Below are 23,599 nucleotides of genomic sequence, written 5' to 3'. Positions count from 1 at the left end.
TGTTGTAGTGTGTGGACACTGCAGTTTAGACTGAGTAAATCATAAATACAGGTGGAAATTACGGTTTAATTAATAATAGTGTAACATTAGCAAGATTTGTTTTAAACATTGACAAACATTTTTCAAATTTACCTTTAGTACCAGCAAATAAGCTTTATGACTGAGAGCTAGGGAGGTCTATGAGAAAAATGTGAGGAGCAAAGCTTGAACTGTAAATGCAGAAGACATTTCTGGACATTACAGAAGAAGTCCCATTTTGTTATGACAACAATGCTAACAGTGGAGTATGTGGGCATCCTTTTCAGCTCAAAGGCTTCCTCTCATGCTGAGAAGCAAGCACAGAAAGCTCATCAGCCTAACTGGGAAACTGGATCAACACCTAAACATTTTCTTTAAGTCTGGTGTTAAGTATTTTACCCCTCCGGCTCTCCAGTGTAAACTATTTTCTCATGGTAGCATTTTCTCATCATTATCCCAGTACTTTGTTCAGAGCTACACCTCTGTTCCCAGGCCAGTCAGCTTATGGTTCAACGTTGCCTGTGTCTCTATTGATGATGCCCTGTGAGCTTACAAGGGCCTGTGAACAGACGGTCTCCCAGCACAAGTGGATAGGACTGTCCTCTGGGAAACATGGGACTATTGCTAAGCTGTTGTTCAGCTTTGGTAAATGGTTGAAGAGAAAACAGAAAGTCTTTGATAGAAGATGTTCCTGTGAAGAGAAAAAGGGAATTCCACCAGTTCGGCATTCCAGTTGTGACCTTGCATTATTAATATCTCCTGTTGAACTGTAAAAGGCCAAATAGTTTTTGAAAAGTAATAAGTAGATGTTATACTAAACACAAACGTGTTTGCTAAAACATTATATTGGGTGGAATGACACAAAGCAATTGCAGCCAGCTGGAAATGAAAGCTCAGGTCATTTTTGTCTATGCTGTAAGACTGCAGTGTTTCACCAGCTTCACCGTGTGCATAAATGGAATAAAACTACAGTAATGCATTGCTTACTGTCCCGTTTTCTAACTCATTATAAGCTGCAGGTCTTTTCTCTATGCAAACTCACTTGGAAGTTGTATAATGGAGAAAAGTCACAATGGAGGTAATTGATTTGGGAAATGATCTGTGAATAACTTGTTATGTTTATGGTTGTGAAAATGGTGCTGCTCTGACCCAGATTCATTCCATTGTGTACTTCATGAAGCAAATATAAGGTGCTTTTTCAATGTACCCGAATCTGTCTATGGAATATATTTGTCATAAAGACTTTTACACCGTGTGAAAGGATAAGAATAACCAGTCTCATAAGCTTCACCACACCAACCTTTCCTTTAATAAAAATGTCATGATTTTTCTCTTTCAATAAAATATGTACATCTCTGGAGTCACTTGAATTGATATAATAATTCAGTACATTACAACATATATACATAACAGAGGTTACAGTCTAAACCATTAACAGTCAAATACTCAGATGAATGATTTTCTTATCAGTTTCAAGTGTTTAATCTCAGGTTGAAAGACCTGAACACTAAAGTCTTCAGATAAAGGACCGATGCATCAGCACATCTAATGTGCTAGCACCCCCTTCAGTTTGAGCACTGTGATGTCCAGTGTTGGTTCTGCGTTTAGTAGGAAAATGCCCTTGTGCATAAAAATAGATTAGACAGAATGAATTCACTAAAATAGAGATTAAGCAGAGGAGAGGACTGTAAGATGTTTATTTCATATTGCTCTCAATCCAGTCTTTAAAGCTGGCTACATGTGTGTAGACTGTGTAGAGGTCAGGATCACACTCCCCTTGGTCATAGCCAAAGCTCACCAGTCCCAGGAGTCTCCACAGCCTTTTGCTCTCCCCTTGCGCCTGTGTATAACCAGGCTTTCGGTTATCATTGACTTGATTCTCAGAGAGGGCAGGGAGGACAAGAATTCCCCCAGTGTCAGAGGGACATATGTTAGATGGTCCATAGTCGGGCTTTTGGCTGGCACACAGCATATTGTCTGTTACACTGACTGGCACACCATTACGAGCATATTGCTGCTCACATGGGACTACATCAGCAAGGTGAACGAGCCCAACCCTAGCCTTCTCATCAGGGCCTAAACTTGACTCGGGCATTGGAGACCAGCCCGTCACAAGTCCTTGAGTTGATGTCAAATCTTCTTCCTGGTTTTCTGACAGGCACAGAGGCAGGACTTTTTCTCCAATCCTTGCCTTGTCCAGTAATTTGATCACAGCAATGTCAGAGTCAAGAATATTGGGGTCATAGTTTGGATGAATAACAATGGAGGCCACCTGAAAGGAGAAAAGACATGCTTAGTTTTATCAAAAGGGATTGTGTGAATAACAAGACTTCCAAGTGCTTACCCGCAGGTGTTGAACACCTTTGGTTTCCCTGTCATCATCACGATAGTGCTTCCCCACAACCACCTTTATTGTGGCAGTGTCCAGGGGAAAAACCTTGCCCAGATCTGTCACACAGTGAGCAGCTACGACCAGAACCCTTTGGTTAACCAGAGCTGCACTGCAGACCAGCTGCCAGTGAAAAGCCTGATTGTGTTTGCCAGTTCCTGCTCCACCATCCTTCTTCAGGGACCCTGTCTGGCTGTCTGCCTTGGTCACCTTGGTCTCTGTACCCTTGGTGGAGCGGCGGTAGATGGCAGCCAGCCAAGGCCAGTGAGCCTCTTCTGGCCTCTCTGTGTCAAAGGTTGGATGCTTCCCACACACTGCCAAAGAGGATGAGAGGTGAGACCATTATCAACGGGACAGCAGGAAAAACAAGACAGGAGAAATTGAAATTGCACTGAGGTTAAGTCAACATTTTGAGCTGTGGGACTGCTTTTATTTAAAGTAGTAGCATTGATGGAGCAGAATATAAAACACTTAAAGGCTACAGAGCCATGTGAAATGTGACTCCCTGAAAGAAGAAGTGAGAAAACGTCATCTTTAAGTACACAATTTGCACATAACATAGAATGGTACCTTGTCTGTATACACTTAAACACTAAACACTAATACCAATTCACCAGAATTACAAAATCAGACCAAAGAAGCAGACTATTCAAGGATTTTATTCATTGATCTGGTGTTGTTTCTTAGCTCAGTACCATATAGCACCATATAAAAATGAACCTTCCTCCAGTATTTATTGATGTGTTTTATTTAACAGTGCTCACAACATTGCTTTTTTTCACATTAGTAATAAGGAAAGTTGTTTTAAAAAAGGGCAGTCCATTTTGTGATTGTTACCGTACAAATCTCATATCCCATAGAGAGGGAATTCAATTTAAGAATGCAGTAAAGAAAATAAAGAGTAATAATCTTGAATAGTAAGATAATAAGTTGTTTATATAGGCGTATATTCACTATATTCAGTATTTAATTAACAGCTAGAAATATTAACAACTTTAATAATGCATGATACATATATATATATTTAATATAACCAGCTCATCTTCACTGTTTAATATGATGAAATAATAATGTGTAGATAGCAACATTACATCAGCTGTGTTTTAACTTTGCTGTTATAGTCTTCTCCACTCTAACTGTTTATGGAAACAAGAGGCATTAGTGCTACATCTGACGTCTTTTATTGAAAATTCTGTCATTGCACCGATGTCACAGCTGTGCTGTACATACCAGCTTATGAATTTGAGCTTATCTTCTTAGCAAGCTTTCACTGAGGAGTAAAAAGGCTGTGCAAAAATGCTTTCATCAATGTCAGCAATTAGAGACAAGAATGCTTTTAGAAGGTGCTTTTGTATATGATCATCAAATATTACTTCATTATATAAATTGCCATCAAAACGCTATGTCTAAGTTACCACATCATCATTTTTAATGTCTGCCCAGGATTGTTATGTGGGTGTAAATCACTGTATTAAAAATGTCTGACAACTAGTGGTCCTCTGCTGCCCTCACCTGGTGAACAGGAGACATGGCGCCCGCTCCATTTCCCTGTCTTCAAGCAAGTCCGACGTGGACTGCCAAAGTGGTGGTAGTACTGAGATGCACACTCATATTCTATATGTGTGTAAAGATGATGGAAACCCTGGGGCAACTGCGAAAGCACCAGGGGGGCTTTAGTGGGACTGTGCAACTGTGGCTGCTGGCCCATGACTGAGGAGTAGAGCTTGTGCACGGGTGTCTTTCTGAGGGGGAAAATATGCCAAAGGTATGTAGTAAATGCATTATATGAGTCCTTAATATTAATTCTTCAGCTAAATGGCATACATACCTACACAATACTATATATTTCTGGTTGTCAGTTATTCTATATAAGATGATGTTTTAATAATCATACCTGGATGGTACCTGAGGGGGCAGAACTTTTTGTTTCACCAGCTCTGAGACTTTGGGCTCACGACATGCTGCAAATAAACAAATATGTTTAAAAAACCCATTCATATGAAATATGCACAAAAAATTCGGAAAAGTGACACTACATGCAAGCCAACCGGCTGCTGGTTGCAGTATTTTTTCTGCTAAAGATGCATGTGGAATCTATCTGTATATGTAACACTTAGCCAAAAATAAAATAGGAGCTTTTCCCACAATGTTAAACCATCTTCTTAGAAATTCATTTCTAAATGCTTTTCACCTAAAAGCCTTTAAATTGTATTAATAGAGGCATGTTTTGCATGCTGTTTCACATGGCCTACTTTGGCTGTGCTTGTTTCTTTAATTTATTCATTAAAGCTGTGCCAGTGGACAGTTTCTCCACTTACCTCTTGGCAAAGAGCTACAGGGCACCCAGGCCAAAATCTATTAAGAACTAATTAATATTTACAGCTCTAGCCCTGATGGATCATTTTACTGCCAGAACCCTTTCATTAATAACATTTAGCATTAGCGTTTATTCAGCATTTTCAGATTATTGACATACAAGCCTGTATATCTACAACTTTAATAGACTGATATAACATCCACAACCATCTATTAACTGTTCATTTTGTTCTCAAACACTACAGTGTCCTCTAATGCTTCAATATGTCTGAAACCTACACACCAGTCCAGTAAAAAAAGAAAGAAAAAATGCTGTTTGTATATGCTTAAAAAATTTTTTTTCACAAATCTCCAAACAACAAAATCTTAATAATTAATTCCATAAAAAGGCAAAGCAGGCACTGGTACCTCTGACACAGAGGGGCTGTTTGCCACTCCATGTGCCATCCGGCTGGCATGTGCGTCGGTCATCACCACTGAGCGCATAAGATTGATTGCACTTGAACTCTACTGTTTCAGGCTCCAAACCTGGCACCACCTGGTGGTAGCCATGGTAAAGGCGAGGTAGAGTTGGGCAGCTTTTTTCTGGACAACAGAGAGTGGGTGAGAGTGAAGGCCAAATAAAAGCAGATAATCATTCACTCAATTATTCATAGTGTCGTCATTGGTTCTCTTACCGGTGAAGCTTTGGTTGTCTTCTCGCTCCCTTTCTTTCTCTTTTTCTTTCTTCTCTCTTTCCACCTCCTTTGTTTTCTCAGTTGAATCCTTCTCCTTTTCATCCTTCGCAGTTGTTGATTTTTCCTTCGGTTTCCCACTTTCGGCTCTGTACAGGGTGATGTTGACACGAGTTGGAATTATTTTCCTCCCTGGCGGTAGAGACCCTATGGTATTATTTTCTTTACTTGTGCTCTCGGTATCATGTGAAACAGTGTTGTTCTTTGTCATTTCCAGTTCAGGCATTTCCACTGTGTTTTCACCCTCAGATATGACCGTCCTGAGCTTGGTGTCATTGGGGCCCACTTTGTCAGGATCTCTTTTCCCATTCACCTGTTTTTCTTTTCTTTCACTTTCTTCCTGTCCTTTGTCTTTTGTCACAGGGACCTCTGTAACATCTGTCTTTCCCTTGTCAAAGTTTGTGTCTTCTTTTTTTTCAGGTTGTTTTGGTTCTTTCTCTTCAACCATGTAATCTAGGCTGTTATCTGGGCTTTCGCTAGTCACTTTATCTTCCCCACCTCCAGATGGCTTCTCTGGGCCAGTATTTCTCTCATCTACCTCTCCTTCATTCCTGCCCTCAACCACAGTTTTCCCAGGAGTGGTCCCATTATATTTATCTTCCCCGTCGACTGCTGTTGTGTTCTCCTGCTCAGTGTTTACATCTTTTCCGGCAACACTTTCGTTTTCGCTAGTTGTGTTCTCTTCTTCTTTCTCTTTAGTTTTACTTTTATCTTTGTTACTGTAAATATCTGTCTCTTTGCCCTTTTCTTTTACTTTGTCCTTTTCTGCTTCATTAAGAGTGTTATTCACTGTGAAGAAAAACATAAAAGAGATTATTAAGAGCTCATAGTCATAGCTATTCATTGTACATTGGCCTGTACAATGAATAGCTCTAAGGCATTGAGTCATTTTCTCTCATCTATTAACAGCTTACTATTAAAAAACCCCCAAAATGACTCATCCATCTCCAGTCTACAGTTATTAAGACATATTTTCCAACCTTTAATGCAAACAGGAGAAGTCCCACTCCAGGTGTTATTGGGGAGGCAGGTTCTCTGAGAGCCCCCACTGAGTTCATATGGCTGGTGGCACAAGTACTGTAAGGCGATGAGAACATCATTGGGCCCATAAACCAAGAAGTGGTCCCCATTGGCTGGCTTGGGTGGCAGAGCACAGACTCTTTCCACTGGAACTGAAGGAAGAAAGGAAAAAAAATCATATTTATTTTCCATGAGCTAAACCATTTTTGAGGCAATATGTATGGCATCCAGATGCAAGCTAAAGACACGCATACTGTATGACTTTCCCAGATATGAAATTGTAATTATTTTGAAGAGGGAAAAAACCTATTTGTATTATTATCCTACCACAGTCTGGAGCAGGCGCACTCCATGTTCCGTCACTCAGGCAGATGGCATGACGAAACCCCTTCAGCTCAAACCCAGGGTCACAACGAAAAGTGATGCGTGCACCAGAGTGATGAAACAGACCCTCTGTAGATCCGTGGGTGGGCACCGGAGGCCTGCGGCAGCCCACCACTGACGAGAAATACAGACATGTGGGGTTTATTTATATACACACAAAGTTTCCCTTTTTCCGAACTAAATGTCCAGTCATCAAAATTACAACGCATAGGAGGCATCTCAAACATACCTCAACAATCAGTTGAGACCCCACAAACAGTTTCAGCAAGTTCTTTCTTTTCCTATCTATTTACAGGTCAGACAGGTAGTCCATAAAGCAAAGACTCGATTTTTCTAATTCAAAAGTTTCCTGAGATTTAAAAGCACTGCCTGCTACCTCAGAGACTCATTAATAAATAATTTCACTCATCATCGCAAAGTGCGAACAGTTAACAGCATGACTTTAACACATGGCTTGTAAATAAGGAAGAAATAGATGCAATAAAAGCCCTTTTAGTCAAAATGTTCAATTTTCCACTGCCGTAAAAGAGATTTTTAGGTAGTCGGATAGTAGAGACTGGTAATGTGTTTATGGAATACTGTGTGCAACTGTCCCATAGAAGAACCTCTTGCAAAAATAAAACAGTCTGGGGAAAACTCTTCTGCATGTGCACTGTAATCCTTAATCATTAAGCACAGCTGCACATATGCACACAAATGTTGTGATAAAGGCCTGCGAATGGGTTCGCAAAGCATGTGTTAAGACAACAGTTATCATATCTCTATGAGGCTGTCTTGGGAGATTTGTTATGTTGTTGACTTTAAGTGGGATCAGATCCATGAAAGGCACTGTCTGTGGTTTTTAAGCTCCAAACCAAAGAACCCTCCCTATAATCTTTATAACTGAACGGCATTTCCAACCTTCAGTCTTTTAGGGGATAAGGAATGCGCTTGGCAAACCAAAAGTAGAGAAATAAACTGTAGCTGACCTCTTTTGAATATGTATAAAAAACCATGAAGTGCCCAGAGGTGCCGTGTGCATTGTTGCTCTTTTCCCATGTCTTTTATATAGGAATGTTTTCAAAGACAAATCAAAATAAATGTGGAGTCATTAGAGTGGAATGCTAACATATTACACATCACAACATGTACTGTAAGTAAATCATCGTTTCTTTCACAAGTTCTCTGGAAACTGAGTTACTTACTGCATACTGAAACTGATTATTGTCAAAGATAAATTCAACTGACGCTGAGAGGGAAAAGAAAAAGAAGAGAAAGCATTTCCTGTTTTTTATGATAAAGTGTCACACTGTCTCGTACCAAATGAGTTTTTAGCTTTCGACAGATGACAGGGTGATTACAGAAAGCATAAAATATGGCTAAGGTCAGGTTCATATTTGAAATTCTCCATCTGACTCAGGCAGAAATACAGACTACATTATCACCACAAAATGTAAGGCATTAACGTTGCTGCAGCTCTTTTCCATTCAAATTAACAGCTGAGGATTCCTCGTGAGAATACAGATGAATGCACGCTGTGTGAAATCAAACAGCCTTTTTTTTTTTTTTTTAATGGGTGTCTCCTCCAGTGGAAAATACTCTCTGTTGTTATATAAGTCGAATTGTTTCACCATTAGTTTTATGGACTTGAATGTAGCCCTGAAAAACAACACCAAAGGAAAAAATGTGGAATTCACCAAGTCTGCTTTTGCAGAATCTTAAAAGAGGTGTATTGAATACAAAAACACACCAGACATCTATAACTAAAAGACCTTGTAGTGCCTTGTAGGCAAACTTAAGGTTTGGTAACTTAGGTGGTATAAAGTGGCAGTACAGTAACAAAATGTCTTGACAATAACCACTCGACAAAACCTATTCTGTGTTTCTTCTCCTTGTCCACTTCCTCTTGCTGCCTTCTTTCCTCAGTTAGTTTCTTGTCATTTACCCTATTTATCTGTCAACAGAAGAAAATTGCTTAATTTTGCACATCTATATGTGTTAGGTGGCCATTTGGGTTTTGCTGTTTCTTCCAGTGAAACTTGAAATCAACACATATGAACACAGACAGTCCTGACCGTATGACTGTAGCAGGCAGCTGGCCTGATCTCAGTCCAGACCACAAACCTCTCCCTTGTGAAAATGAATCACTGCCTGCTTTGGGGCAGCAACAACAGTAAAGAAAAGCCTCAGGGAAGAAATCAATTCTCTGTAAATTTGTTGTGACTAGGCGTGCCGATTTTCAGATGAAAATTACTGAAATAATTTAGGGATTTTGTAAGCCTCAGTACATTAAGACGCATGTCTTTCCAATGCCTCATAAGATGGAAAATAGACTGGTTTAGTCTTTCCTGTGATTAAAACATGCATGGATTTTATTTTAATTTCCAACTTTAATATATTTTCTCCAAAATATCAGTATTTTGCTCACCAAAGTCCCCTATTATGTTACAGACTCACCATTTTCACACCTCTTGCCTGTGTAGCCAGCCAGACAGGCACAGTGGTAAGAGTAAGAACTGTCTAGGATACATGTCCCATCATGCAGGCAAGGGGAAGAGCTGCAAGCTGTGAACATACAGACAACGTTAGGGTACAAACAGAAAGACTGTCTTTATCAAAATAAAAACATAGAAAGCTGAAATGTGTGGCTGCAGACGTCAGGCTACATCCAGGAATCATACTCAAAGCTGAAATAATTAAAACTTCATTTCCAAAGCCCACTGTTTACTTTTACTGCATCTGGCTTAGGCATTGGTAACATGTGTGTGTGTCTGTTTTTGAGTTCTAGACCTTGAGAACGAGGGCATTTCTGTGAAGTGAGGGCATTTTGGTTTGTAAACAGGCTGTTAACAGACTCAACACCCATGACAAAGTCTTTTGCCAGAAAATGTAGGTGCTAGTCATGCACTATTAGGAGCTTTTATTAGGTACTGGACACTAAATACCATGGAAACGTCTTTCTTGTTTGTATTTGTTGTGATTCCAAAGAACCCCATTGTTCATGAAGGGTTTATAAACAACTTCTTATCTATTCCCTATACAAAAGCAAAGATTCCAGGTCAATCTAAATATCAAGATTTTGTTTTAGGTTTAAAGAAAACAGTTTTCTTTCATGACGACTCATTTAAGAGGGCTTAAGATTTGCAGCTGGGAAGTATGGTACATTGGCAAGGGTACTTTAAAGCAAAGGAGAAAAGCACTGTTCTTATAGTAGAAGAGATATTACTTTGTTATGTAACCTACCTGAGTTCTCTTGGAAAGTGGCAAAGAATCCATCAAAATTCTTGTAACCATCAGACACAAAGAGAACATGCAAACTGTTGCCAGAGCTGTGAACTGGTGCAGGTCTGTTATTCCCACAGTATCTACCGATAACACGCGAGTGGATACTGTCTCCATCTCGGACTTCCACATAGTCATAATGACAAGAATGGTGAAACTCCAGACTCAGCATCATGAACCTGCAAATACAAGAATCGTGGCAGATTGAAATGGCAGAGAGTAGAACAAATGACCCAAGGCTATCCAACCATCTATTCTCTACTGCGTATCCAATCAAGGGTCGGGATTTGCTTCAACATTAGACTTAAAATTTGCTATTCATTATTTTTGTCTTGATGCTATTTGTGTCCACATGATGCTGATGATGTGAATAAAGTTAACAAAATAATTACAGTTCTTAATGGTTTTCCTTTCCATCTCACTGAATCTTATATTTACAAGGTAGCACAGCATTTAGAAAGCTAGATTTCTGAACTGTTTTTGTTTTGTTTTTTGTTGTCAGATGCAGCTAAGTCAGATTAAAAAGCTTTGTTGTAGCCAGTGTTGGATTTAACGTTTTCCAAAGTAACACATTACTGTGTTTTACATTTAACTTTTCATAAATACAGTAATTTAACGCATTGCTGTACTGAATTCAGTAATCACATTACAGTTACAAATCTTGCTACTTGTGTTACAATCTTGTGTGAAAAATCTTCTTCAGTTATTTGCATGCCCGGCAGATAGAAAGAAGAAAAATCAACCAAACATGCTTTTTTCTCCCTGCACATTTTTGCTACAGTCAGCTGATATCAGGACCAGAGTGCAACAAAAATAAAGTGCAAACCACATCCAGGGCAGAAGCAACTGCATTGTACTGCTAACAGAACTTCAGCTCTTTGCGAGCTTCTGTACAGACAGCATGCTAACACAAAGCTAGTCAAGAACCCAGACTGATGATAAAGCTGAGTGCGTGCTGACCCCAGCCCAGCAGCCAGAGCCTGAACTTCAATAGGCAGCAGAGGCAGCAATGAGCTCACAGCCTACATTTCTTCCTGTTCATTTTTATACAGTAGAATCACTGTGGCATTTGCTTTGAATTATCTTTAGGCTAGTTTTAAAATTTATTTTTGTGTTTTCATCTTTGTGTTCATGCATAATAACTAAAAAAAGATTTTAAAGTAAAGGGATCACTAGAGGTCATGTCGGATACAGGCAAAAGCAAATCAAATGAGACGCCTATTATTAACTTTGTGGTTTGGGTGAGCCTTGAAACCTCTAAAGAATGTTTGAAATAGTAAAGTTCAGTGTATTGTGAATGCTCATTATTTGCATATATCAGTGCCATTTCATTATTGTAATAGGCAGGATGTATTGCTAATAAACAGTGTAACCCATTCCATTTCAAATCAACATACTGTTTTGTTTGTTTGTTTTTTTCAGAGAGGAAATTACTAAGTTGGTCAGGCAGAAACACATTTTCCAACAGTCGGTTTAAAAATAGAAACGCACTTTGGTTAAAGTTATTAAAATGTGACAATGGCTGCACTTATATTGCCCTTCAAGAAGGATTTGGCCCTTCTCTTTAGTTTGTCACATGCATCATGGCTGTAAATTTTAATGAAGCACTTCATACATAGCTTTAAAAAAAATCCTTGCAATCATTAAGTCTCTTTCACACACACTTCAAGCCCAGACATCAGGAACTGCATGCTCGGTCTGAACCTAGCTGTATGGAGCTTTTGTTCTTCTAAAAACCTGCACAAACACTTGCCCATAAAATCTGTATGTGTAATGGAGAAAATAACAGAAATAGAAATTTATCACAGGACTGAGAGGCCATAATCTTACCAAAAAAAATGGTGTTATGGTTTCCAAACCTCCAAACTCTTTGCCATCAATCCTCAACATACATCTTCCAGCTGAGTGGAAATTTGACTTAACCAGGCCAGTTGATAATATTTACTGCAGATGGACAATGAAGATAACTGAGGATTGAGAGCCAATCAGACTTGACTTGACAGACTCAAAGCTTTTCTGTATTTATAATCAATGGTTAAATTGATATTAATTATTTTTTTTACAAGCTGGTGTGCAACAGTAGGATGGTTTTCCAAGGACTTTCAGGTAGGAAGCACTTCACTACTGTTGACAATCTGAAAATTATTCATAATAACTGGGTCATTGTTTTTTGTTTTGTTGTTGTTGTTTGCTATTTAACACCTTTGCTTTTGAGCCCTTAAATTTATTATTGTAGCACTGCTGCAGGCTGTCTCTAGGAAGGGTAATTATGACCCACCAACAATCATCAATTCTAAAGAATTTCATTTAAAATGTATTACTGTGCTTGGCACTAATGTTGGCACATCATACAAATTTTAACTGCTTAAAATCAACATATTAGCATCTTCACGATAAAAATGTCACTATATTTATCAGATACAGTATTTATGGAAGTGAAGCTAAAACCAGGGCCACCGGTGGATTTACAGGTCATTATTTCAGATGAATAAGACTGCCATCACAAAATATAATCACAACCTATCTGAAAAAGTCTCGAGCCACCCTTTAAGTGGCTAGAAAAATGGAAAATAGGAGCTGCAATTTATTGAAATTTGTACAAGCGTATAAGGAAATACAGTGTATAAGGCAAAAACAATGAGAGTAGTTCTCCAGGCTTCTTGAAAGACACTTGAAAGCTTTTATTTTATTCATATATTTTTTTTTTTTGATGTTGGCTACCTTTCTCTGTCAAGATGATCACATTGCAGCAATAAAATTGAGGTCTGGGCCAATCTGTGACTAATAGTGTTTCTTTGTGTTTTAACCAGGTATGATTTTACTGTATTGGTTCTGTTTAGGAAAAATGCTCAAAACAATTGCCAGTCAGATGTTTTCCACATTCTGTTGCACGTGTCTGGTCTTTAGTGGATTTGTTCTTATCCCTTAAGACATGGACTTTCCAGATACTTTTCATCTGCTGCAGAGAGATTTCTTTTTAGGCCTGCCACTTCTTTTGCTGCCCTCCACTTGTCCAGTTTCCTCATTTTTTAGGACACACTGCATCATGCTGAGGTTTGCCAGGTTTTCTGTAAACATCTCATAGTTGATTCTCAATGAACCAACTTCTAAACCAACTATAGTTGGTTCAGAAGCTCTAGCTTATGACTGGAAAACTGTGTTATCTTTGACATTTTTCATATATTCAATTAAAATACAAAGAAGAGTAGCTTAAGGCTTTTGCATAGTTCTATAACAAAGGTACTACTAACTATTCTAAAATAACACAGAGGAAAATGAACACCAGTAACTACCTACAGAGGAAAGTATCTTAATATCTTACCTGAGTTCAATAGTAAATGGCCTGTCCACCTGTATGGTCCACTCACACCTAGCATTGTTGGGGTAGCTCTCCAGGACCAAGTGGCCCTGTCGTTTATGGATCACCCCTCCACACTCTGGAAAACACAGAAAGTTAATTTTGAAAATATTGATTTGGGCAGCTACTTCAGTTGCTTTAATTATTGTTTTGAAGAGCCACTTTCAAATGCTTTGCTTAGCATTAAGACAACAGTAATTGCATTTAGACTTTCAAAGTCACTGCAGAGAGCCTACAAGCAACATAAATAAGGATGATCACAACACACACACACACACAAGTTGAACAAAGGCATTCAGCAGCTTTGGAAGGTTTCTGCTTTTAATTAAATGTATGTTTATTGTGCCCGCTGGTAGAATATTTGCATTTAAAAGCTAGACCCAGTGTCCAAAACTAACATCTTAAATAGTTCTATAGGATTCCTGACTTGTCATTTAGCTCCTTATGGAAAACCTCCTGGGCATGACTGCATTCCAAGTTGGCACAGCTTTCCCAAGATGGAGATAAATCAGCAGAGATGGAAAAACCATATAGTACGTGGTATTCATTTCACTTAAAGTAAAACAAATGATTTAGAGTGAAGCCGTAGGATCTGTTAATGGGAAGGATGAAAAAACTTACTCATGCAGTCTCCACCAGACCAGCCAGGTCGACATTCTGCGCAGTATTTGCCATTAATGAAGAAATCATCCCTGGGGCCCCATGTCCCATTGTTGCAGCGTTTACAGTTCTCAAATATGCTGCAACCTGAAAGACGAGAGCCAGAAACAAAACTACAGTAAAGTAGAAGATAAAGGTGGATAAATGAAAGCAAATAACATTAATTATCTCCCGAAGATGTGTTTGTATGTAAGAATAAAGAAGCCTTTATCTGAATGGCTTATGCTGTATTGTTGAATTTTAACAAACCCACCAACCCCTAAAATGTTCCCTTTGCATCAACTCTGCTGAACTCGTTAAGGTCCTCTTTCACTGCAATAGAATGTGAAAACATATCGCTGCTTCCTGAAATAGAAATGTGGAGAAAACCTGTTGAAACAGTTTTCTTTGAGGCTGGATTTTCACTTAAGAAGCTGTCCCGTCCATGGGGTTGTGAAGAGCAACATCTGACCCAAGCGGAGGCATGGATTTTAACAACGCACGGGCCGGGGATGTGCATGTGGAGATTTATGGTCGTACGCTGAGGTTGGAACACTTTTTGTGTGTGTTCAACAGTTAAAAAGTAATGTACAGGCATCCATTTAATTCTGAACAGCTGCTTTCTTCCCCATAAAGGAAAAACTCTGCATGCTTGAACTATGAAAAAAGGCATGACATACCTCTACAGGCAAATGGCATGTAAGGAAAAAAGAGGATTTGGAGCTGCAGCAAATGCAAACTCATCTATGTGAATAAAAAACAAAAGGCTCTAGTCTGATTTCATTCACAAATCAAAGCTTTGAGTGTGCTCATTCACTCCTGAATCCTGTCAGCTTTCAGAGGATTCTGCCAGTCAGTCAAGAGAAGAAGCCAGTGTGAAGCTAGCCTGGAAACAAATTATTTTACACACAAATACAGAAGTTCTTTTCAGTCTTTCTGTCACGCTGTCTTGCTACAGTGCAAACAGCTGCACAGATGATAGATAGCACTTGGTCTTGCACAAACAACATGGCAGATACTCAAGATATTCACAAAGGTCGCTCCAACAGATGCATACTTATAAGGCAATGCTCGATGTTTTAACAGCTTCTTTCAGTGAAAAGAAATAATTCGAGATTTTATTAGATTCATAGTATTATTTAATCAGAATGACATTGGTTTTACCTGGGTGGATAATGCAGGGATCACACTCGTTGATGGCATTCCGGCAACAGGGTACTGCATAGCCTACTGGAGTCCCTTGGAGGGGACACTTACAGCGAATCACATCATACTCGCAGCATCCTCTGCACATAACATTCCACTCCGGACCTGGACAGTGGTTGTACAAGTGCCTGTAATCTAAAGAAGACGATATCTCAGCAAAAAGCAATTTGTTTGTGTAACCTTCATTTCATTAGCAGTGACGATGAGTCAAAATTAATAGTTCACCTTTTTGCAAAATGTGAGCAGAAAAGGGTTACTGGAAGGATTCAGTTTAGTGTTTATTTGAGCCACTGTCTCTCTAGTTATTTCCACTGTCACACGGTTTCTCGCTCCTTTTTAGGAAACCACAAAAGTCTAAGCAGTTTACCACCACTGTGTGTTATTACGTCAGACGACATGCCAAAATGGTTAAATCACTGTCATGGAAAACAATACCAAATCATTAATCAGAAAGTGATATATTAACTCCAGTGTAAACAACAGCCTTCTTCTTTGTAAAGTTTTTACCTAATAAATGTGACGTTTTATTGGACTGGAAAACACTGATTCAAAGACCTTTGAGTTAGAGCGGTTATGATTATGTAATAGTGGATTTAAATGCTGAAACAGACAAGTGGAAATTCTCTTGTGGCAGATGTGGAGAACAAACCAAAGCTGCACTTTAAACTTGGCACATTGTCACTACAACATTTTGTGCCCTCTCCCCAGCCTGCAGTCATAATAGCTTCTTTGCTCTCAATCACTGACTTTTTATTTATAAAGTGATAGCTGAACACTGGCTCTAATTGTTGTTTATATGTCAAACCGGGACTCTAATACACAGACCTAAGTGCACAGACACACAAAAGCAACTACAAGTGTTTAATCTCTCAGTGGCTGGCAGTCGAGAGGCAAGAAGCACAGATGTTTAGACTTGTCTCTACTTTCTTTTCTCTAATGATATCATAAAATGTCGCTCTGTCCATCACCGGTCTGGCTTCCTCTCCAACTAGAAGAGATACATGGTGATATTAATCAAACAGAAAGCAGGTTGGGCAGTGGAATCCCAGCGGACGTTTTTAAAGGACAGAGTTTCATCTTTATAAAGCCATTGCAGTTTTTTGACTCTTTTATGTTTTAGTATATGGGCTCAGCTGGATTTGTGTATTAGAAGTGAAAGGATGTTCAAAAGTCCTGAAAGAACATGGTCTTCTGAGGCCTACTTAAACTGCTACAGATCTAAAAACAAAGATAATAAAAATGTTTGGGCCACTGGGCTCATTTTCAATCAGTCCTTTGATTGTGTTACCACTCCAGCTACCAATAAAGCTTTCTTGAGGAAAGAATGCCAAGTTCCATCCCTTCAACACTGTCCTTGTAAATCAAAGCTGATGTTTATGCATGATCTTCTTTGTTTAACTTGGACTGTCACCCAGAGACAAAAAGAAAAAAATAGAAAAGGGGGAAAAAGAAAAAGTCTCCTTCTTTCCTCTCAGACTGACATGTTTGTGGATTTCTTTTGACCAAATGTGAGAACCACAAAATTCGATGGGTTTAACACTCATTAGGACAGTCACAAAGACATGTTTTTAGCCACAATAAGCAAACAACTTTATGATACTCTAATTGAAAACTGCTGTTTCATAAGAATGTTTTCAAAAAGGTATTGCGCATGTTTTACTGGGTAGCTTTTGCTCAAACGCCCTTAAAAAGAATCCAAATTGTTTCTTTCATTTACTGCATGCTTGTTGTTGTTTTTTAACAAAAACTGGAACGAATCACCTTTTTCGATACAAAAGTTCATCCTTTTTTTTTACTGCATAAGAAGGAGAACCCTCTAATTCCTGTGAACTATGGTTGTTTAAATCAGCGGAGATCCCCAGACACTTGATCAAAACAACTGAAAAGATCCGCAATGTGATTGGTTGTGTTGTTTATGTAGCCTTCTGTGAAAATAAATGGCTATGTTAGAAGTATCTGTAACCTTCTGCATTCAGTAGCCAATGGCTCACAGCTGTTGCTACTGCATAACACGACTCCATCCAAGCTATAAGTAACTATATTTCAAGAATCACTTCAGTTATGATTACAATATGACCCAGACCACAAAATTCATACACTGGGATTTGTCAAAGTTTAATGCCTGCCACGTGTAGATTAAGAGTTGCTGACACTATCACTCCCTCTTACAGGACAGCTTTTCTGCTTTCATGTTAAGGACAGTGGCCAAAAAGTCCATGAAATCTGATTCACAGGACATAAACATAAAAGACACAGAAGCACTTATGAGTGGTCTTGGTAATGTCATTACATGGATCACTGCCATTTGTCTTGCCTTTGATATACTGTAGAAACGTCCGTCATCTGCCCTTAGCGCACTTTCACAAGAATACAATCATTTACAGTGGAATACAACAAAAATATTTTTTTATTTCTTCAGCCAAGTCTGGAAAACATTACTCCCTCTCACCTCAGCAGTCCAGTGACATCACTGTGCATGCATTTATGACAGGATCGGTTCCCAGATTTCCATAAGCTGTGTTCTTTCTGTGCCTACTTGAGGAAACTAAACTCGGGCAGCCATGTTTTCAGTGTTTATACACTGTGACTGAATTCAGTTTGCTGACCTCCAGCTCTATTGATAAGGCTGTTATGTTTTCACTGAACCATGACTCCGAGGAATCTCCCGCGGCGGTAGAACACATGCTGGAAAGCATCGATATTTTTCTGGACTGCTATGTCCTTTCTTTAAGATGCATTTAGCAAAGCTATTTTTTACATGGCTCTGAGATGAATTTGTTCATTTTAGCAGGGAACCAAAGACTCAAGAGTAAAAATTTAATGTGTATTTTTATTTTTTAACAGCAGTTTAGGAAGGTCTGAACAGGTTTGGAAGGGTTTTACTAATGTCTTCCATTGCATAATCCTGTCTCCTCTAGCTGTTTTACACAAACACAAGCAATGAATGTTGCAACATGCAAAGACCCCTATAATTAAACCCAAGACTGTGGTTATTTTATCTACCCCTTGTCTCTAATCACAAACTGTAGGTGATGACAGTAGTTGTCAGAGAGGGTAGGAAGGCTCAGAAGAAATCTATCTGAAAACAAGGTTTGCTTTTGTGTAATGCTTTAAGGCTGCCTTCCACAATTTTCATCCAGCGTGCCAAATATGTATTATGGTATTTTCGAACATTTCTACATTGTTACATATTTTCCCTGTGCATAACTAGCATTTTCTGTGACAGAAGATATGCAGACATAGAAAGACATTTTAATTTGTCTTTTCCATCCCATATGTTAGGCTCTTAAATGTACTCTCCAACATTTAGCGATGCTACAGAAATAAAAATAGTAATAGTTATAACAATAAACAGTCATAACTTTATGCGTCATATGGCACTTTCAAGTGCTTTGCATTTTCAAGGAAGCTGACTCTGCTGCTCACTGTATTTATGTGTATCCTTACAGTGACAGCAGTAAGATCAGGGGTAGAAAGCCTTCCTGTGACCTTGCGTCTGGACTTAATGCCCTGCTGGCATACTTACCTGAGGCTTATCCACAACAACCTGTGATTATTGCCACTTAGAAAATATATAACTGTGATGATATTGTTCAGTTTCATTCTATGTTTTATATTAAAAATATATTCACAGATTTTAAAATGCAGAACCAGCAAGACTGATGGCTCGCAAGTGACTCAGAAACCCCATCTGCTCTTAAACTGTTCCATGGTTTTGGAAGCATTTTCCTTTGACTTGAGCTAAAAATAAAAGCATCTGCATTTGTTGCATTAAAAGCGTTTCTTGCAGCACTTTTTTATACTCTCGTTGACATGAACAAATTAATTGCTGCCTTCAGAGTTTCAGATAACTTATCCAATAAAGATTTAATCTGATCTCAAGACACTATCATAGATGCAACTGGGCACAATGCTAGCTGTGGAATTTAAGCCAATTACTGTCTATTTTTTTCCTTTGTTTACTACTCTGGAACTCTTATCAGCTTGAGTCTTGCTTCACTCTGTTTTCATTCTAAACCAAGCAGGACCACAATACAGACGGGACACCAGTTGGGAACTTCAGGATGAATCTGACATGCTTAGGAAAATCATTGCATAATAATATGGGTTAGTCACATCTGTTATACATGGTATATCTTTACTCTCATGTTTTGACAGATGTTTTTTTTAATAGAATAGTTTAACATTTGAGAAAATGTAAAGAAGATAGAATGTGCTGATTGTGTTTAAGGGTGACAGTATTAGAGTAAATAGTTAGTTTCCTCTTGACAAAATGGAGCTTATTTCACACGGTAATAACTGTTGTTTCTACAGCAGCTGTGAGTGTATGTGTATGTACAGTATTTGTGACTGTGTAATTCATTTCCTTACTGCCCACAGCAGCTGTCTTTTTTGTATTTTGAGGTTGGATGCATTAAGCTATCATGGAACAAGGAAACTCCCTGGGGAGCTCTGTGGTCGCTGTGACCTTGAATACATCCTGATCCTGGAGTGCTGATCCCAGTGGTCATTCTGGAAATAGCTTTGAATAAACTTTCCTATAATTGGAAACCACAACCCCAAAGAAATACACTATTATTCTATTATCAACAGTAGTTTCCTGAAAGTTCAAAGACATTTATAACTATACAGTTAGTCCTTTTTTTTTTTACTGCAACTACAAAAAAAGATTTGACCATTACTTACCTAATCTAATTTAGCCCTCTCTGACAAGCCCCACTGCTTTTATTCTTTTATCCAGACAGCTGTGAAGGCATGCACAGGCAATACAGTTGTCAGGCAACCACTACCACACACACTGTATGGTACATGTGCAAAAAGGGTGGGTGTTGCTCATTTGCTCCCCAAACTTGCCCATCTCAGCCTGAGAAAGAACCACTTAATAGCCGACAGTGACACGTTTTGAACACGCACTTACGAACAGAGATGGGCAGTAACGCGTTACTTGTAACGCGTTACTGTAATCTGATTACTTTTTTCAAGTAACGAGTAAAGTAAGGGATTACTATTGCAAAATCGGTAATTAGATTACCGTTACTTTCCCGTAGGAACGCTGCGTTACTGCGTTACTAAAACCGTGATTTTTTTTGCGAGAATGTCTCATGACAGTGACGTAAGCAAGTGCGACGTTGGTGACAGCAGCTGTGTGCAGATCAACAATGGATAATATATCGAGTGCGGGAGAGAGTATGAGCGTGCAGCGTTTAAAGTGTGGAAGTACTGACCTTACTTTGAGTTTGATTCCATAAAAAGTGACAAAAACATTAGCGTCCATCGTGCGTGGGAAGAAAACTTCTTTTTACAGCGAAAAAAACCCCTAAACTTCCGAGCAAGCACCGAGTAGCTACGACGTGATGGGAAACTCACAGAGACACTCGCGCGGATTCTTCAACTGACCGCAGCACACCTGCACCAGGGTAACCCTCCGCCTACCCTGCTCCTGCTTTACAGGTGAAAATAGAGCAAAAGGACCGCTGAGTCTTTGACTTTATTTATTTTCTGCTGTGTTTTACTTGCATCTGTTTGAAAGAGTGAGTGAAAACACAAAAAATATTTTATTTTATGTGCTGGAATGTGTAGAAAATAGGTTTAACTGTTAAACTAATTTATTCAAGTCAGAGAATGTTGCATATAATTAAATGTTTTGCTTGATGCATAAAGTTAAAAGATTAAAACTGATAAAACAAGTTTTAAAAAGAGACTTTTCCATTTGATTACATTTTGTATGATGGATTATGTAGAAAAAGTAGAATTGGGCTGAAAGATCTATCACTTTATCACCTCTTCAGGTTGTAAATCGTGTTTTTAAAAAGTAACTAAGTAACTAAGTAACTAAGTAATTAATTACTTTTGAAAATAAGTAATCAGTAAAGTAACAGGATTACTTTTTTGGGGGAGTAATCAGTAATTAGTTACTGATTACTTTTTTCAAGTAACTTGACCAACACTGCTTACGAATAGATGGATATTCTCCTTTTTCTAAATAGTTTTCTAAAATTGGACTCCTTGGGGTAGTTTTGTTGTAGTTTGACCTTTTCCAGCATGATGTAATTGGTAGTTTGTAGCACAACTCGTGCACTATAGCCCAATCCTGTCATCAACTGTGGTGAATGGAGTCTGAGGTGTGCACATTTGTTTTAAGCATTTAACTATGAAACTTGAATCTGACATGTCACACTAAATTTCCAAAGCCAGAGGCCAGTGTTTTTCATCATGTAATTTGAAGTTTGTGCCATATCCCCCCCACCACACCCCCACCCCTACACACACACACACACACACTAATATGAGTTTTACAACTGCTTGCTTTCACCATTATGTCCTACTGCCCAGTACTCAGAAGCTCTTAAATGTTGTATGTTTTAGCTTAACACACAGTAAGGGGAGGGTGTTTGGTGGGCAGAAGATCCTAAACAGGAAGCCTTGCACAATTCAGAAACATTCAGAGGGAACGCCAAAACATGCGAAAATAAAAAATACACTCACGCACGCATGCGAGCATGAGTGTAAACAAACCACAAAGACAGGACTTGCATGCAAAAATCTTGAAATTATTTTAGGTTTCTCAGTAGAAAACATCTCTCATCAGCTGATTAGACACGATTATATAACAGGCCGTGCTGACAATGATTCAGCTGACTGACAACAACAAAGTTGGTAAATCAGTCAGTGGAAACTCTTTTAATCACTACAGCAGAATGCAGTTGCACTCTGCCAAGCCCTTTGCCACATTTACCAATATTACAAATTGAAGGGAGTGTTTTACTGCATGAGCCACGCAACGAAGAATCAAACAGAGGGCAGAGGTTTGGTTTCGGAGCCTTGGAGACGGCGTATGGTATACACATTACCACGGTCAGCATGATTGTCTCAAACATGACTCATGTCTTCCTGCAGCAGTTCAAGGGTAAACACGCAGAGTAAATCTCAGTCTCTAGGAGAACTCCCTCAGATAACACGTTAAAGGGAAGCTTTTGCACAAAGGAGAAAATGTTGGCAAGATTCAGCTGCTCTATTAGAACTGCAACAGTCTCCCTTCACCACAAGGAATGTGTGGCAACATGCAACTCTTGTTTTGTTTTGTTTTTATTTAGTAACAAAACAACAACCACAGTGAGAAGGAAAATATATGAAGACTCCTAGAGTTTCCCATTTTTTATGAGACAATAAACAAAGCCACACAGGACAGTGCCTTCCTCTGTATTTCATAACAAGAACTTTAAAAACAAACATTACACAAGCTGATCAGCTGTGTTTTTCTTTGCTTGCCTAAAAAAACGGTATAAATCACTGGGTTGCTCTCTGTCACTGTTCAACAAATGTTGCTGAGCGCCGCTGCACTCGGAAAGGAAGAGGGGATGGCAAGAGTGCTGATGCCGGCTTTTTAAGAACAAAGAGCCAAGAGGCTGCGCCAAACACAGAGATAGGAGAGGGAGTAAAACGGAAGAGTGGTGAAGGTAAATTAATTGCCATTCTTTACCGTAGGGCCAGGCTGTCCCTTGGGGCAAGGAGATGGAAATGAAGACAGAGATGAAGAGAAGCCAGTGCCCCTTCCCAAAGACAAAGATGGTGATCCAGGGGATTGTTTGGATACCCCCATAGGTTTTCCCCAGCTGCAATCTCCGTCCCGCAGAAAGCATGCTTCAGTCTGGAACTCTGTTTACTTTCTGAACTCAGCTGACATCACCTTCTCTCTGCCCTTCATTCCTCCCCCTCCCTCCATTCTTCTCTCTCTCTTTTTCTCTTAACTTTCTTTCTTCCTCAATTTCCCTCTCTCACTTCTCTTAGGCTTCAGGTTTCAGCCCAGCCTTGCAAGGAGTTCCACTACCAGTGGTCTCCTGAAAACTCCCCTCGCCGCACTTGGGAGATGACGTCACTGCTCATGAATGAAAGTGAGCGTGTTTTGCTCTTTCTGGTGGCATGAAATGTGACAAACAAAGTAGTGATCAGTTATGTGCTACAATTGATGTCAGCTTCACTCAGGCTCAGGCTTAAGAAATGTTGATGTCATTATTATCACACCTAAATAAATGGGAAAAACAGGGAGTGTGGGATTGTGAGTGTGAGGATGTGATTGAAGGGAAATTTCACTTCTGTGACACAATAATACCCTAAATATTCCAAACACAAGCATCCCATTTCTATGTTGTTTGGAATATTGGGCCCATATTAATACTGTTTTTGGGCAGGATAAATCTTGTTACACATTCCATACTTTAAACTTTCTGATTGTTGAAATTATTCGGAGTCTACTGTTCTTAGTTTCATGTGTTG

General features: G+C 39.1%; 1 protein-coding gene across 1 annotated transcript; it reads right to left on the bottom strand.

Annotated features, from left to right (window-relative positions):
- Positions 1 to 1,299: 1,299 nt before the first annotated feature.
- Positions 1,300 to 23,148, bottom strand: pamr1b (peptidase domain containing associated with muscle regeneration 1b). The gene is made up of 14 exons (XM_004563405.2): positions 22,806 to 23,148; positions 15,284 to 15,460; positions 14,102 to 14,227; positions 13,445 to 13,559; positions 10,084 to 10,301; positions 9,298 to 9,405; positions 6,805 to 6,975; positions 6,438 to 6,629; positions 5,401 to 6,246; positions 5,132 to 5,308; positions 4,302 to 4,368; positions 3,920 to 4,149; positions 2,363 to 2,721; positions 1,300 to 2,290 (listed from the first exon to the last, which is right to left on the bottom strand). The coding sequence occupies exons 1-14, from the start codon at positions 22,963 to 22,965 to the stop codon at positions 1,715 to 1,717; spliced, it is 3,522 nt and encodes a 1,173-aa protein (XP_004563462.1). The 5' UTR covers positions 22,966 to 23,148; the 3' UTR covers positions 1,300 to 1,714.
- Positions 23,149 to 23,599: the final 451 nt, after the last annotated feature.

The sequence above is a fragment of the Maylandia zebra genome, linkage group LG7, assembly GCF_041146795.1.
Source record: "Maylandia zebra isolate NMK-2024a linkage group LG7, Mzebra_GT3a, whole genome shotgun sequence".
Taxonomy (NCBI): Eukaryota; Metazoa; Chordata; class Actinopteri; order Cichliformes; family Cichlidae; genus Maylandia; species Maylandia zebra.
This window is presented reverse-complemented; position numbering and strand designations above follow the sequence as displayed.

Coding starts and splice junctions, on each gene's coding strand:
- pamr1b (XM_004563405.2), bottom strand. CDS start 22,965: ATGCTTTCTGCGGGACGGAGATTGCAGCTGGGGAAAACCTATGGGGGT. Junction 15,461..22,805: donor AGGGACAGCCTGGCCCTACG/GTAAAGAATGGC, acceptor CGTCTTCTTTAG/ATTACAGGCACTTGTACAAC. Junction 5,309..5,400: donor AGACAACCAAAGCTTCACCG/GTAAGAGAACCA, acceptor TCTGTTGTCCAG/AAAAAAGCTGCCCAACTCTA.